Below are 17,292 nucleotides of genomic sequence, written 5' to 3'. Positions count from 1 at the left end.
GAAGTTAGATCAAAAGGTTGGTATTACTTCAATGGATGAGAATTTGGTAAAACAGATTAAAGATCAAAATCGAGCGCATATAAAGAGAATTTATAATGCTTTAATAGAATTGGATTCGGAAATGGATTTAGTTAAAGATTGTATGGTAAAATGGGCCCAAAATATTCAGGAACCGATTCCATTGGATATATGGGAGGTAATTTGGGTTAGAAATGTAAAGTTTACCCAGGCCCAAAATTTAAGAGAAAATTTTTATAAAATGTTTTATAGATGGCATCTGGATCCTAAAAAATTGTCTTGTATGTATCCTAATTTACAGCCTAAATGTTGGAGATGTGGTGGTTTGGATGCTACTTATTTTCATATCTGGTGGACTTGCAGAAATATAAAAGCTTTCTGGATTAAGATTTGGTGTAACATTCAAAAGATTTTTAGGAGAAAGATAAAGTTTACTCCACAATTATTTTTATTGGGTGTAATTGTAGATTATGATGTTAAAGAAATTAATTTGATGTTGAATTCGGTAACAGCTGCAAGGTTATTGGTAGGGCAATATTGGGAGGATTGTTTGCCTACTATAGAAGAATGGACGCTTAAAGTGTCAAATTTAGCACAAATGGCTAAGATTTCTGCTTATTTGAAGGATCATTCACAAGAAAGATACATTTCGGTTTGGAGAAGATGGATAGATTATATTCAGAATAAATATGGGACTAAAAAGTTCCATTTACTTTATGAGTAAATTTTAGAGTATTATTATTAAGAATAGTTTATTATAGTGGAATTTTTATTAGTTTTATTATTTTTAGTATTAGTATTGTTTAACAATTTGGATATTGTATTGTTCAAGAATTAGGATGTTAACTTGTTTATATTATTATGTTTATTTTTAATTTGTTTATTTTTATGTTAAAGGGGAGTTAAAGCGCATTATGGACTTGGTTATTTATATAGTTGGTTAATTAGGTAGATTATGCTTATTATATTTGTTACCCTGTACTCAGCTCTGGGAAGTGGGGGAGGGAGAGGGGGGAGTTTAGGGTGGGTGGGTTTTGGGGTGTATATTGTAACTTTTATAAAACTTTCCAATAAAAAAAAAAATCTGGAATCAGCAACCTCCACCAGTATGTCTTTGTGCTTCTCTCAATGAAAATAACCTTTGGAAATACTTTGTAAGGTATAAAGTAGCATACAATAAAATAAAACAAAACACAGTAAAGTATACAATAAAGTTATTATAAAACAATAAAAAAGAAGAAACTAAAACAGACACAAAATCTGTTCATCAGTTTCTCAGCCAAGACCTGGATGAAGAGAGAAGTCTTCAAGTAGTACAAAAAAAACCTCATTGAGAGTACTAATTTTAGTTGACAATACAACAGTTGAGGTTACCATTTTGAAAACCATAAAAGATTAATGGTAACATCTTATTTAATATAGTTTAGAAGACTCCCTATGCAAAAGCCTCTACAAATCTGAATTTGGCTCAGCTAACGAGCAGCCAACTATTGCTTCAATGGAAGGAACATGTCCATGGCCAGGTGACCTACAACTTGATCACCATGATCTGGACCAGCTGTCCTTTTTAGAGCAAGTGGAAGGGTGGGTTGGTGAAGGGAATTCACATTGATACTGAAGTTACTGGGATGTAACCAACAGTAGCCAAGTCTCTTCTTGCAGCTGAGAGATGAACCCAATGTGATAGAAAGTGTCCTCGATGAAGGTTTCCTGAACACACTGTCCATCCTTCTACTTTATCTTCTTCTATTTCCAACTTGAACTTACATACACCAAAGGAAATCAAAATCAACTTCTGGTTTGCCATCGTGGCTGCCGCAGCCACTGGAAGGCAAGCTCTATCTTCCGTGTTTGGTTTTGCTCCACTGGGGGACCCTGGAAAGGGTTGAAAGTCACCCTGTAGGGGCGATGAGCAAGGAGGGGACCTCCACTTGATTGCAGGAGGGTGGCAGCCCTTCTGCTCAATCCGGGGCAGCCCTCCAAACCAGCAGAGGAAAGACTGGCCATAGTAATATCGCCTGTCACTAGGCTGCAGACAGCCGAAGTCAAACTTACCACCAAACACTTTGAAAGCAACGCGGATGAAACTGGGTGAGATCCAATCTTCTCTTTACCCTAAGTATTTTCTTTTCCTATAAAAGCTGCCTGAAGTATCTTTCCCCCTGTGAGGAGAGAGGGAAGGGAATTTCTATCCCACCCTCTAAGAATAGTGGCGGCTGACTACCCAGGGGAATTAAAGCACTAAAAGAATACCTTTAATCTAATTGGATTTATATGTTCCTGAAACCTGGAGACCAAACATTTTCCTATTTTTATTGGAAATTTTTGTTTTTACCTACAAAAAAGAAATAAAATTGGAAAAAGGATTATAAAAATGTTGGACTTGGTGACATCTTGTGGCGAAGTTTGGTACTACAACTAGTTATTTCCTAAAAGAGACGCGGCTTGAAGCCCAGACCTTAGATAAGACTCTTCTGACTTTGGCACCTGTGAGAAACTCAGCTGTAAGAGAACAGCTGGGCAGCATAATTGGCCTACTTGCACTGTGAATGTAAACCTTTACTGACTTTCAGAGTTATATGTGGGGAATTGCCTTCCTATCTCTTTATTTGAGGAATATTGGTTACTATATGAGATGATGAAATACCTTGGACTATAAAATCTTGCTTGACAAACAACTTCTACTATAAAGACTATTTATAAACATGTGAAAGAGATGGATGAGGACCAAGAAAAGATTTTTTCCATGTTGAAAGCAATACATGAAACTATTCTTTCAGCTTCTGACCAAGTAAGATGTTACAGAAAAGAACAAGATGCCAGCTTAGAAATACAAACCCAAATTCTGACTACAACTAAAGAACTAACAACGCAGAAGGTAACAGAAGAAATGGAACAATCAAAAACTAAGACAGAGGACTCAATTTATCAACAAATACAGTCAATGGAATATCCAGAAAAGGGACTGACAACACTGAAAATGGAAAAGACTTTCTATATAAACCAAAAGAAATCTGAGGAGCAAGAAGAACAGACTGAATTGAAGATAAACATACCAGGACAATTATGGGGATTTGGAATAATAGGGAGATTATTTAAAGAATACAAATGGGCTAGCCCTTCCAAAAAAATGGCAACTAAATAGTATCTCTTATTCCAACAATATATATAATAATAGAGGAGATCTATTTGATGGTTTAAAAGCGTTGACATGGAAGGCTAGTTGGCAAAGAAAGAAAGCCAGAATAAGGCTGAAGAAAATTGAGGTTTTGATTTATTAGAGGGGATTTCATATTACTAATTAGAGAGTCAAAGTTGAGATAAGGGAAATTTTGGTTATTAAATTTAAAATATTTGGAAATTAGTTGAAAATAAGGATGCTATTTAATACTTAAAAATTAGACCCAAAAGAAAGAAAACAAATATTATGAATATGTTTGATTTATTGATTAACTCAGACAACATATATAATGGGGTTTGATTTATTAAAGGGGATACTGTATTATTAATTAGATGATGTAAGATGGGTGGAAATAGATAACTTCTAGGAAATAGAACAAGATTATACCCAAATAGATAAGATGTGTATTTTGAATATTAGATTCTGTTATGAATTGAGGTAAAGGAAAGTTTGGTTACCTAAAAACTGGAAATTATAAATATCAAATGTTAAATTTGAATATTGATGGGAAACTAAAAATTGGGAAAAACTAATAACAGGACATTGATTGAATGTAAAGATTGAATGTAAAGATAATTAAGATATGTATAAGCTAAAATTTATTGATAAATGTAATAATGATGTTTTTATTTAGTTGATATAATAATAACTGTATTAGCTTAAATATGAGACAGTAGATATTAAGGGAAAAAGAGAGGAAATATTTGAGGTTGTAGTTTGAGATTTGTACTAAAAAAATTTGTTTGTTACTGAACTATTGATTAACTCAGTTGCTTTTTAAATACTTAAATGTAAAATTGGAAAATAAAAAAATTATTTTAAAAAAAGGAAATCAAAATCAACTGCCATCATTATCAAGATTTATAAAAACTTTGAAAATTTGCCCTCTATATTCCTATTAATTTAATTCTCTGCATTTCTGGGAAATAACATTCAGATTTTTCAGCAGCTGGAAGAAAAAAAAATTGCAATCAATTGTAGTTATTTCATTTAAAAAATGAATTGCTTAAAAAGTGGAACAATCTCCCCATACCTTAAGCTCTTGTTTTCTTATTTCACTTGCTTCTTGCTGCTTGTCTACTGTCACAATGGTTTCCCGGGCCTCTGAAATTATTTCAGCAACCTGAAAATGTAAATAAGCACCAACCTGAAATTGTAACAAGTCTGGAGAACTTATTTTATTCCTATCATAAAGCTAAACAACAAACAACACTAATTTCTGGAGGTCCTTTGGGAGAAACTTACATCATTAAAAATCTAATCTTTACACGGCCACAAAACTTATGTCAAGATGGTAGTCTTGAGCCCATCTAGCTTGATTTCCAAATCAGGAACATCAACGTTCACAACTGGGAGGAAAACTAGTAGTGCCTCTCATCTATCGAAGGGACAAGCAAATATGCTCTGATGAGGATGTTTGTAGAAAAATCTAGTTAATCACTTGCAAACTAGCCAAGCTCTTGAAAAGTGCTTTATTAAATATAAATGAATGAATCATTCTGGGGTGACGTGATAGCAATCTTCCAATATCTGAGAGGTTGTCACAGAAAAGAAGGGATCAACCTATTCTCCAAAGCATCTGCAGGCAGAACAAGAAGCAATGGATGGAAACTAATCAAAGAGAGAACCAACTAGAAATAAAGAGAAATTTCCTATAGGTGAGAAAAATAAATCAGTGGAACAACTTGTCTCCAGAAGTCATGGATGCTCCATTGCTGGAGGTTTTTAAAAGATCAGTCTGGAATGGTATAAGGCAACAGCCCTCAACCTTTTGGGCACCAGGGTCCGGTTCTATGGAGGGCAGTTTTTCTGTGGGCCAGGATGGGGATTTTGCATGCTGCCTAGGTCCCACATGTGCAGATGGGACTTTGCTTGCTTGCACAGCCTGATTCCTGGCGGGCCATGGACCAGTGCCTATCCGTGGCTCAGCGATTCAGCACCCCTCGTACAGGGTCTCCTGCTCGAGCAAGGGGTTGGACTAGAAGACACCTGTAAGGACCCACCCCACTTTGCATCCTAAGAAGACAGAACTCTTGGAATAATTCTTTCAACAGGCATCCTTTATTAAGAGAAAATGGTTGCAGGCGTTCTAGACAGGACCTGGGGTCCAAGCTCTCTCATTCACGGTTTTAAGGGGTAGCCCCACCCAATCACCCCCTTCTTCCAGCGACAGTCTCAGGCATTACACTCCCACCCCCTTTTCCTTACTGCTGGCTGAATGGAGACTTCAGAGAAAACTACATGAAAGCCCCATTGTTATGGTTAGTCCTTTTGGTGATACACACATCCAGTTCCTTTGAAGTGTACCGAAGGAAGTGAGGGCCATAAAGCCCTTTTGTTCACCTCCTTCCCTTCATCGTATGACAGAATCCATAGAAGGCAGAAATAGGGTTTTCTATAATTGATAACTAGAGATGAAATATAATTGGATTCTGATATCCTGCCCCCTCAAAAATAAGACAGATCCACCTGAAAGAAAACAAAACAGGTATAAAAGTTAGTCAGGCTTGTTAGGATATTCTGTGTGAAACTTCTTTAATAGCTTCAGGGCTCTGACATGATGTTTATGGACCCACTCGTTTTGTGAGGGAGGGAGGGAGGGAGGGAGGGAGGTGTTTCCAGACAAGTAGGTACTGAGTTGCTCCATGATATCTCCTAGAGTCAAGGATTTCCTTTATTTCGAAGTGTTGTTCGCCCTCCACCATGATTGGAGTTGGGGGGGGGGAGTTTTGGCCGTAGAAGTGACTGATGCTCTCTTTTCAGCAAGCTGCAATGAAAAATTGGGTGTATTTGCCTGAGATTTTTGGGTAATTCTAATTCTACTGTTACTGGATTTATGATTCTTTTAATTGGAAAAGGTCCTATATATTTTGGTCCAAGTTTTTTACAGGGCTGTAGGGACTTTAGGTATTTTGTAGATAAGTACACCATTTCTCCTATAATGAATGGTGTAGGCTCAACCCTTTTTTTATCGGCTTGTGCTTTGTATGCCTGCCTAGCTTCATCTAGTGCTTTTCTAACTATTGGCCAGGTGTCTTGTAATTGTTCCATCCATTCTTTCAGTGATGGGATCGTTGGTTTGTTTGGGGTTAATTCTGGCATGGGGTTGAAACTTTGACCGTTGGCTATTTGAAAAGGAGTGTAGCCTGTGCTGGAGTGGACTGCATTATTGTAGGCAACTTCTGCAAAAGGGAGTAAGTCCGTCCAATCATTTTGCTGGAAATTCAAAAAACATCTCAAATATTGCTCAAGTACTGAATGACAATGTTCTCTTTGTCCATCTGACTGAGGGTGATGGCTTGATGTCAGTCCCTGAGTGGTCCCTAAGAGGGATAAAAATTCCTTCCAAAATGCAGACGTAAATTGCACTCCCCTATCAGAGATGATGCGTTGGGGTGCCCCGTGCAATCTGTAAATGTGCTGGATGAAAAGTTTTGCTAAGGCTTTTGCAGTGGGAATCTTTTGGCAAGGGATAAAGTGCACCTGTTTGGAAAACAAGTCCGTGACCGTCCAGACAACAGTATTCCCATTGCTTTCTGGCAATTCCACTATAAAATCCATGGCTATTTCCCTCCAGGGGGCTGAGGGATTTGCCACTGTTTGTAATAGTCCTGGCGATTTCCCTTGCAACCTCTTTGGGCAGCTGGTTACATAACTTTCTATGTCCTTTTTTATTGATGGCCACCAAAATTGCCGTTTAATTAAGTGTAAAGTTTTTACAAACCCAAAATGCCCTGCTGATTTTGTGTCATGACAAAGCTGCATGGAAGTGACTCTTTGGGTTGTTGGTATATATAACTTTTCCCCTACCCAAGGCAACCCGTCTCTCATTGTGCACACATTTTTGTTTTTCTGGAACCATTCATCTGTTTCCAAACTTTTTCGGAATTCAATCCCAATTTGACTGTCCAGTTGTGGTTTTAATTTAGCTTAGGTTCTTATGGTTACTGGTGCTGCCAGTTGTGACTCTGCCATCATTGGTTTAGAGTCTGTGGTTCGTGCGCTGTTATATTGGGGCATGCGAGATCTGCCAGGAAGTTCTTTCTCCCTGGTAAATGTTTGAGCTTAAATTGGAACGGATGAAAATGCTGGGACCAGCGGGCTTGTTTGGGATTGAGTTTCCTGGGCGCTTTCAGGGCTTCCAAATTATTGTGATCAGTCCACACCTGGAAGGGGATTTTGTTGCCTTCCAGGAACTGTCGCCACGTGAGTAATGCCCAACGTATCCAGTATGCCTCCTTCTCCCATACGGGCCAGCGCTGTTCTGTTTCCGTGAGTTTCTTGGATGTATATGCACAGGGTTGCAATACTCCATCATCGTTTTCTTGTAATAGAACAGCCCCCACTGCCACATCACTTGCATCTGCCTGTATTACGAAGGGCTTGTCCATGTCTGGGTGCCTTAGTACTGGTTCGGCAGAAAAAAGTCTCTTTAGTCTCTCAAATGCTGCTTGGCACTCCATTGTCCATGTTAGTGGCTGGCTAGGTTTTACTGAGGATGCTCCCTTCGTTTTTAGTAAGTTAGTGAGGGGCAAGGCTATCTGGGCAAATGAGGGGATGAATTGGCGGTAAAAGTTTGCAAAGCCCAGGAAACTTTGTAGTTGCTTTCTTGTGCGGGGTGGTGCCCAATCTAATACTGCTCTGACCTTCTCTGAGTCCATTTCAATGCCCTGGGGGGATATGCAATAACCTAGGTAGTCTATCCTTTCCTGGTGGAATTCGCATTTTGAGAGTTTGGCATATAGGTGGGCGGCTCGCAGTTTCTTTAAAACCACTCTGACAAGGTTGACATGTTCCTCTTTTGTTTCAGTGAAGATAAGAATGTCATCCAAGTAAACAAGGACCCCCTTAAACAGGTGCTCCCTTAGAACGTCATTGATTAATTGCATAAAGACTGCAGGGCCCCCTTGTAATCCAAATGGCAAGACTTTGAATTGATAGCACCCCATGGGGCAGTTAAATGCGGTCTTCCATTCGTCCCCTTCCTTAATTCTCACGCGATAGTAAGCTTCCCTTATGTCTAGTTTAGAAAAAAGTTTCCCTTTCGAGAGGTGTGACAGCATGTCTTTCATGAGGGGCAGAGGGTATAGGTTGCTTTCACTGATTGTATTCAGGGCCCTATAATCCACGCATAAGCGTAAAGAGCCGTCCTTCTCTCTAAAGAGGACCGGGGCAGCCACTTTAGGCTTGGCTGGCTCAATGAAACCTCTCTCCAGGTTTTTTTTTAATGAATCTTTCCATTTCCTCCTTCTCCTTTGGGCTCATGGAGTATAATCTGGGCTTCGGGAGTTTTGCCCCAGGCTTGAATTCAATGGTACAGTCTGTGAGTCGGTTGGGGGGGGGAGCTCATCCGCCCTCTCCTCACTGAAAACTTCAGCAAGGTTTCTGTATTCCTCTGGTATTTCTGTTAGTCCCTTTTCCTCTCCCATGGATGCTTTTTCTATTCTTGATTCTGGTAGCTCCCATTGGGATTTTAAGTCCATAGGGTCCCCCTTCGGGAACTTGATTTCTGTCATCCTTCAATTTACCCAGGGGTTCCATTTTTTTAACCATTCCATCCCTAGGATCATTGGGCATTCCACGCCTAGGGTCACCACAAACGTTATGTCCTCCTCATGTTTGCCCAGGGAGAGGTGTATTGGTAGAATGGCTAGGGTAGCTGGCACCCCCCCCCTGCTATGCATCCATCTAACTGGCCAAATGAGATTGGTTGTTCCAGTCTCCTCGACGGAATGCCCAGATTCCCCACTAGTGTCGGGCTAATGAGGCAGCGGGTGCAGCCAGAGTCTATTAAGGCTTTCACCTTCACGGCTTCGGGCATGGGGGGAATTAATATAGTCACTGTCTTGAGGATGGGTGCGATGCGTCCACTTACCAGGGGTTCGCCCTCCGAGCTGTCATCTGAGGCGTCCACCGGCCCTGCGGTGTAGGCTGGAGTTCTTTCCCCCTGATGAGCAGAGGTGGGGGGTTCCGCAATTTCCATCATTCTCATGGCAGTTTCTTTTGGCTTAGCTGAAGACTTTCCGGATTTGCTGATTGGGGATCTGTCTGGGTTGTGCTGGGGGGCTTTGGAGCGGCATTCTACAGCTCGATGCCCTTCTCTTCCGCACTTGAAACACCCCATTTGCTTCTTGGCTGTAGCCAATGGTTTCACTGCTTCGTGTGTCAACTCAGGCGGAGAGCGGCTCCATTGTTTTCCTCAGTGGTGTCTCTTCAATATGTTGATCTCTGCTTCCTCTGCCAAGATGTACCATTCCTCAAGTTGGTGTGGGTCCCCTCGGGGCAGGCAAGCATCATAGAGGTCATAATTTAGTCCATCTTTGAATAGGCTAAGGAGGATGTCTTCTGGCCAGTTCAGTTTGCTGGCAATGGCCCGGAATTCTTGTGTATATTCAGCCATCGGGTGTTTCCCTTGCCTCACCGTTTTTATCCTTTCGGGGGCTTTGCAATCAGCCAGGGGGTCTTCAAATCGTCTTCTCAGAGAGGACATGAAACGGTTGAAGTCGCTGAGTTCTGGGGCATTGGAGTCGTGCAAGTTCACCACCCAATCTGCAGCCGGTCCATCCAGGGCAGATTACACGATCCGGATGCGGGCTTTGTCGCTGGGGATGTCCTACCCGTATTCCTCCATGTAGCTGAGGACTTGGGTTAGGAAAAACCCCAAGTGTGTTGGCTCCCCTTTGAATTTCACCTCCAACGGCGGACGTCTTGGAATGGATCAGTGTCTCTGTTGTTGGTGGTAGTGTCTTCCGTCCAGATCGCCATCTGTGGTTCGGTAGGGGGTGGGGACTACTGGATCAGCAGATGTCCCCGGGGTTGCAGGTTCCACTTCGCCCTCGGTGTCTCTCCCTTTGCGGATCCAGGAGCTGAGGTGGCCGTAGGGCTCAGGATTCTCCTCTCCTAGGGAGCTGAGAGTTCTCTTCATCAGGTCAATAGCTTTCTCTAGGATCCAGTCTGAGTACGGTGCCCAGCTTTCTCCCTCTTCACTTGCGTGCAGGGATTTCTCCATCTCTTGCTTCCATTCTGGTTGCTTGGCCCCCCGTCTCAGGGTCACCTTTCTTGATTCCTTTCCCCACTCACTTTTCTTTCCAACGCCCATTGATCAGTGAGGCTTGTGGTCCCGTGTCTCCATTACTTCTTCTCCTGAGAAATCTGACCTCTCAGATCCCAACATCTGGCAAGGTTCCAGTTGGGGCAGCGGCTCTCTTTCCAGGGAGTTTTCCCCCTTTCTTGCTCCATTGTCTGACATGGTAAATTTGTGCAAAATCCCCCGGCAAGGGTCTCCCTTCCAGGTGGATTAATTTTGCAAGTCCTGTCTAATGTAAGGACCCACCCCACTTTGCATCTTAAGAAGACAGAACTCTTGGAATAATTCTTCCAACAGGCATCCTTTATTAAGAAAAAATGGTTGCAGGCGTTCTAGACAGGACTTGGGGTCCAAGCTCTCCCAATCACGGTTTTAAGGGGTTCCCTAGTAGCCCCACCCAATCACCCCCTTCTTCCAGCGACAGTCTCAGGCATTACACTCCCACCCCCTTTTCCTTACTGCCGGCTGAATGGAGACTTCAGAGAAAACTACATGAAAGCCCCATTGTTATGGTTAGTCCTTTTGGTGATACACACAACCAGTTCCTTTCTTCAGAGAAAACTACATGAAAGGTAATAGCCCCATTGTTATGATTAGTCCTTTTGGTGATACACACATCCAGTTCCTTTGAAGTGTAGAAGGAAGTGAGGGCCATAAAGCCCCTTTGTTCATCCCCCTTCCCTCAGAATCCATAGAAGGCAGAAATGGGGTTTTCTATAATTGATAACTAGAGATGAAATATAATTGGATTCTGACAACACCCAAGGTCCTTTCCAACTCTGTTAGTCTATGTATATTCTGTAATTTTTCTAAATATATGAATATTTACACCTGAAACTGTCAAAAACAACTCTATTCAACTGTTTTTTTAACATCCAAAAAAGGCAAACTTTTTACAAAGGAGAAATGGATTCAAAACAGGTACTTTGGCTAATGCAATTGCTCTGAAGACTTCCCTAAAGGATTAAACTTTCAAAGTTGCAACCAAAAGAACATACCATCTGGATTCTTCGGTCATCATCTTTCAAAAGGCAAAGCAACTTTTCCACAAGATTAGATACAAGGGATGTTGACAAGGTTGGAATCATAAGAATTTTTTGTAGAACACTCAGCAATCTCTTCCTTAAAAAAGAAATATTTATGGTTTTTTTAGTTTAAAATCCAAGGAATCGTTATTTGGGGGTGGGTTGGTGCCTGTATTTCTGATATATGGACATCACTGTTTCCTGCCAATGAACACACTTTCAAATCCCAAATGTTACAATTAGGATTTCTTCTCTGCTTAGAAATATTGTAAAACATGGAAAAACTCTTCCCTTGTAAGATATAAGAGACAAGCTCAAACTGAAACAGAGAAGAAAGCTTATTTGACTACAGTGATGTCTGCCTCCACTACACACTCCATCTCTCACTCCATGAAATTCTGGGGAAAGGAAACTTTTTATAGTGAAAATGTTCTGCAGCCGGACTACAAATGCCCAGCCTAGATGGTCAACTGGATATTCTTAAATCTCAATTATTTCTATTGATGTTCTCTGCCTCATTTATATTTCTGAATTCATTTTTTTCTGGGTGATCCTTTCGCTCAGTATCTGATGATTTTCTGACAGAGGAGGAACTGAACTGAACAGCAAGGCTGGATTTTCCCTGATGTTCTTCCAAAGGACCGGATAACACTAGGGAATGGGCCTCAAAAATATGAATCCCAATGAAAAGAAATGTCAAGCATGAGTTGTAATGTCATCACATGAACCTCTTTCATATATGGGTCCTAACAAGGAACACAAGCAGAGAAGTCATAGGATGTATTAGGAGACTGTATTGTTGATGACCTAAGACATGTTTTCTCTACATGGAGAAAGCAACATCACCCTCTTCATTGTGGATGAGGTACATAATTGGGGTTCTGAAGACCTGTTTTCAGACCAGTTATAGACAAACTCACAGACCAGATGCTCTTCATTCTTGCTCTCCTACAGATTATCCCCCATTTTTGAAATTAATGTAACCATTACTTTCTTTTCTACTGCAAAACATTTATATTACATGTTTGTAAGAAGTACCATACCCCCTTGGCTCAAAACAACTATGAGTAAAAAATTTACAAACCACGAATTGATGTGAATATCTTAACTTAAGTTTCCTCAAAGGGATATCATCAGATAATATCCCTCCAAGTCAACGTGTTCCTTTCTATAAGCATTTTAAAATATATCTTGTAAAAAAAAAATATTCCTCACAATTGCCTAAAACAATTGCATGGGTTTTTTACAGTCATACCTGCCTCCTTCTTCAGTGATATCCATGCAGCCAATCATTAGAATTAACTGCTGACCTATAAATTCCTTGGTCATCAATTGCTCAATGCAGGCCAAATCTTCCTTTTCTTCCTGACTGAGTACTGGAACGCTTTGAAAGTAGCTTAAGGATAAGAAAATCAAAAGGGATTAAAATTTATCTCCTTGCCAATCCCAGGCTGTTGTATTAATTCACAGCCCTTTCAAATTACACCTCAATACACTTCCCACAGACAGCAATGTGGTTTTTGATCTTCTCCTGATCTTTGTCAATGGCTGAATATTTAGAAAATTTTAGATGGACAATGCAAAATCATAAGATATCTGAAGGAGTTTCTCCTTTACACAGCATGGTACTACGAATCTGACTACACAACTCATCCAATCTACTTTAACCCCTTTACTATTTTTGCAGCATCCCCTGCCTATCAGATATCTATTCATTATTAACAGATCTTTTAAAAATCAGTTATTCCAAAATGGCATCAGAGAACCTTAACACCAGTACTAATAAGAGATAACTGTAAGAATAAAGCAGAAGGTATATTGAACAGATATTGCAATTTTTGAATTAATTGTGTTAATTTACCTCAATAGATAATCCGCATAGATAGCAGGCTCTGGCAAGACTTCTTCTAAGAATTCTTCTCCTTTGGATTTCAAGTGCTCACAAAGAGCTTTCCAATATAAGGCACTCTCTGCAGTCAGTTTTTCTATTGGAATAGTTTTCCTTCAAACGAAGCACATGGGGCGCTATTAAGTTTCCATCAAAAAAGAAAAAGAAAAAACCCAATTCTGGGTAGCCTATAAGCCTGTTTGATTTCTATATAAATAAACAAAACTCAGTCCCACTACAAGAGCTGTACTAAGAACAAAAAACATAAATAAGAATAAAATATGACAGTATATAGATTTAGAAACATATTCTCCAATTATACTTTATTTTCCCAGTCTACTTCATTTATATATGTCATGAGCTTAACCGTTTTTTAAAATAAACATACCACAATTGGTTGTTACATGCAACGTGTTTAAACCTTAAAGTTATGTTTGACTGTTAGAGTGCTATCTGAACCTACCACTACAAGAAGGCCTAATAGTATTTTGGTAATATGCTGGGAGTATTAATTTTTTAAAAAGCCAACTATCGGCACTGCTGGCTGGGGAATTCTGGGAGTTTGAAGTACACATCTTAAAGTTGCTAAGGTTCAGAAACTTTGGCATAGGAAGACTCAAAACACACATTTGCACTAGTTTCATGAAGAATATGGGCAGGAAATTTTGCATGGATTAAAAACAAAGAGCTACTAAATCCAACTGAAGCATCATGGAATATAATTTTAGAGGCAGAAGACTCTATCTTATGTTCTTGCTAGAGAATGCACGTTACTCTGACCCAAGTAAAGACAGCCACAGCTGTATTACTCCTACCTGTCATCAAGTTCTGAAAACTTTTTAATCAGATCTTGGAGAGGAGACAGCAGGAACATAGCATTAAGGGCTAGAATACCCACTTCGGGGCAACTCTCCACATCCAGATGATGGAGCAATTCTAAGACATTTCCTTCAGCTAGAAGTAACCAAGCTTGGAGAAGCTGTTTCTGTACCATTTCTTTCACACTTTCTATTAGAGACAGAAAGGAATTCCACATCAGATGCACATACATACACACATGCTGCATATAGTATATATGTTTGTCTGAATAATCTCTTTCTCTCTCTCTCACTCCCCAAAACATTCTGTTCAAGTACTTTGTAAAGCAGGACTCAGAATCTTCACTACAGGTAGTCCTTGACTTACAACTATTTGTTTAACAACAGTCTAGAGTTATGATGGTGCTTACAGCCCATCCTGGAGGTTACGACTGTCTTAATACTCCCACAATCACCTGACTGCAATTTGGGTACTTGGCAACTGGCTCAAATTTACAGCAGTTAGTGTCCTGTGGTCACATGATCACAATTTGTGGTTTTTCCAGGTGGCTTCCCACAAAATTAATGGGGGTGAGAACCCAGATTCACTTAACAACCATACGATTCAGTTAGTGACCATGGTGGTTCACTGAATGTTAATGAATCTTTAAAGCCTCAATATGTTTCTCTTTGTCCCCTTTTATATTCAACAGAATCAAGGTGGGGTCCTTTTGAGTCTTATATCTTTTTCTTTTCCAAGACTAAATTTCATCTGACTTAAAGGCTCCTACATTCATCTACACCAGACATGAGTACTACCTGGCTCTTTGGCTTTCTCTGTCCACCCCACAGCCACAGTCCTATTGGTTCAGCCCTCCACAACAATCTGTTTCCCATGTGCCCCCTTGGGAAATTAACTCCTGCCCCCCCCCCCATGTACACTGCCTTTCTTCACCTTCTCAGATGAGAAGAATAAAATTGAGTCTAGGGGAGAGTAAAGATTCCCACAGAAGAGATGTTGACTATATATAATTTATCATGATTACTTTTATTATAATTCTGTTTCTGTCCTTATGACTATAATAGTTACCTGCTTTGACTATTATTGCTCCTAAGAACATCTCAATGGTTTCAAAGGCAGTTACTTTAAATTAGATATCCTGTCTCTCATCACTATCTACACATACACATTAAGCATGTATTGGAAAAAAGAAAACTGCTTTAAAACATTTAAAATAAAATAAAAATATTTTACCTGATCTATCATTAAGTCCTTGCTGCAAAAGTTTTACTCTCTGGGCTATTGTCAAAGCTTTGACATGAACTTTTTCTGCCAGCATCTTTAAAAAAATGTTTTCACATAATTTTGCTTTTGAATAATATGGATTAATAGCATATAAAGCAAAATACATTGAAAAACAACACAATTTGCAATGTGCCTCTGAAACTGTAAACAGACAAATCACAAAGCTAACACAACTATAGAATAAGACATTCTGCAAAACTGTCTTTTTCTTAAAAAAAAAAACAAAAAACAGTTGACATCCCAACACCCTAAGAAATATCAGATGCAACTTAAGACCATAGCTGCTTTATTGTATTTATTTAAAAATAAATCATGTATTCTTATGGTGACTCATTTTGTGCCCTCAAAGTGAACCCCTAAGATCTTCAAATGGTGATGCTCATTTCCTGTCCATAGATACAGTAATCTTTTTAACCAGTGCATAAATCCAAGTCCAGGAAAGATTTGTGAGCGGTACCAACTTTGGCTGATAGGATTGTTCTTTTGAACAGACAGGGCAAATATTTTGATCTGGGTGTTCTGTTAGTTCCTACCTATAATTGTCTGAATGGTATGGCAGTTTGCAATCATATTAAACAGTTAATAAAATAACACTCCAACATTTATGTTTCTGATGGAACTTAGGATCTAGAATGTCATATAAAATTATAGTGGATGAAGCATAGCAACTGATGTAACCAGTACTCAACTTCAACTCTCAGCAGTATGAAATTAACTTACTAGTTAATGATAATACTAACGCATTTACATCCACAGAAAGCAGTACAAAAATGGGGTTGTCTCCCATCTATCTCAGGACATTTCAAAGAAAGATCTCCAGGTAAAACCAAAGATTTTCAGCACTTCAGCACAGCTCACCTTAGCAGCACTTTCTGCAGATACTGATAGATAAAAGCAAACTTTTCTGTTAAATTTAAAGTATTTTCTTACAGAGTGCGATCCATACATATTCTACCAGCTAAATTCTCTAATAGTTTGTATAATTTTAACACAGAGAATAAATAGCAAGTGACATTACCAGATATTTATTCACCTGATATGCTAATTTCCTGACTGTCTCCTTTACATCCATAGTACGACCAATAATTTTGGACAGAGTTTTAACTGATGGACTAATGCAAGACAACACAGCACGCCTTACTTCTGAGTTGGAGTCAGTCTCAATTAAACTGTTGTAAACTGAAAAGAAAAAAAGTATTGTGACAGGTTTGTTGGTGATAAGAATATCAACATAAATTAAACAGAATGCAGAAAAGCTGAAATGCAGAAATTCTCCAAAACATTCAAGCTTACAAGCTTAGAGACCTAGCCAGCTAAATCTCAGTAGGAGCTATCTAAGCGTCTCAGGAGGACAGTCTTGTGCTCCATAGGATTGCTATTAATAAACTCTTTGTAGCCAAAATCTTGTGTAAAGCTGGATGATTCCCACAGGAAATGCCAACTACTGTTGGAAGTACCAACTACTGTTGGAGCCTGATTTGCTATTAGTTAAGCTCCTTCTTTACAAACAAAAATCCTTTTTCTGGGAAAATAATAACAAAAGGTAAGAGAAGCTTAACACACACTGTACAACAGGGTTTTTTTTTTAAAAAAAACTTTTTTTAAAAGTTTCACATCAATAGAATTTTGTAACATTTTTATTCTATTAGGCATCTCTTTCAACATAAAGAGAACAAAACTATTCTAACAATTCATATAGATAACGATGGGCAGCACACAAATTTAACAAATAAGTTCACACTGCTTGTCCACCAAGCCCTTTCCTAAGTTAACTATGATTAATAATCTCAGCTGCTAAATCAGTCAATCCAAATCTTGCCAAGATGGCCCTGTACCCATCTTCAATACTAGTTTTCACTCAAGAAAGATGTCTAGATGAAAATTAAATTATGCCTTTTTGACATCAATTTCTAGACTTCCTTCTGTTTACATTTCTTCAGAGTCAGCTCTATATGCTAATATTGAAACCTGACAGCCAAAAATCAAAAAC

The 17,292-nt window shown here is 39.3% G+C and overlaps 1 protein-coding gene across 2 annotated transcripts in view; it reads right to left on the bottom strand.

The window, feature by feature from the left end:
* NCAPG (non-SMC condensin I complex subunit G) overlaps positions 1–17,292 on the bottom strand; it is a 42,343-nt gene that overhangs the window by 21,355 nt on the left and 3,696 nt on the right. For both annotated transcript variants that reach the window (XM_039326515.1, XM_039326516.1), the window contains exons 5-11: positions 16,336–16,481; positions 15,252–15,336; positions 14,015–14,207; positions 13,173–13,313; positions 12,567–12,707; positions 11,285–11,408; positions 4,233–4,322 (exon numbers count right to left, since the gene is read on the bottom strand). In XM_039326515.1, the coding sequence (XP_039182449.1) occupies positions 4,233–4,322; positions 11,285–11,408; positions 12,567–12,707; positions 13,173–13,313; positions 14,015–14,207; positions 15,252–15,336; positions 16,336–16,481 (920 nt within the window). The remainder of the gene's footprint in view (positions 1–4,232; positions 4,323–11,284; positions 11,409–12,566; positions 12,708–13,172; positions 13,314–14,014; positions 14,208–15,251; positions 15,337–16,335; positions 16,482–17,292) is intronic.

The sequence above is a fragment of the Crotalus tigris genome, unplaced genomic scaffold (genome assembly GCF_016545835.1).
Source record: "Crotalus tigris isolate CLP2741 ecotype Arizona unplaced genomic scaffold, ASM1654583v1 scf7180000024341.3516292, whole genome shotgun sequence".
NCBI classification, from domain to species: domain Eukaryota; kingdom Metazoa; phylum Chordata; class Lepidosauria; order Squamata; family Viperidae; genus Crotalus; species Crotalus tigris.
This window is presented reverse-complemented; position numbering and strand designations above follow the sequence as displayed.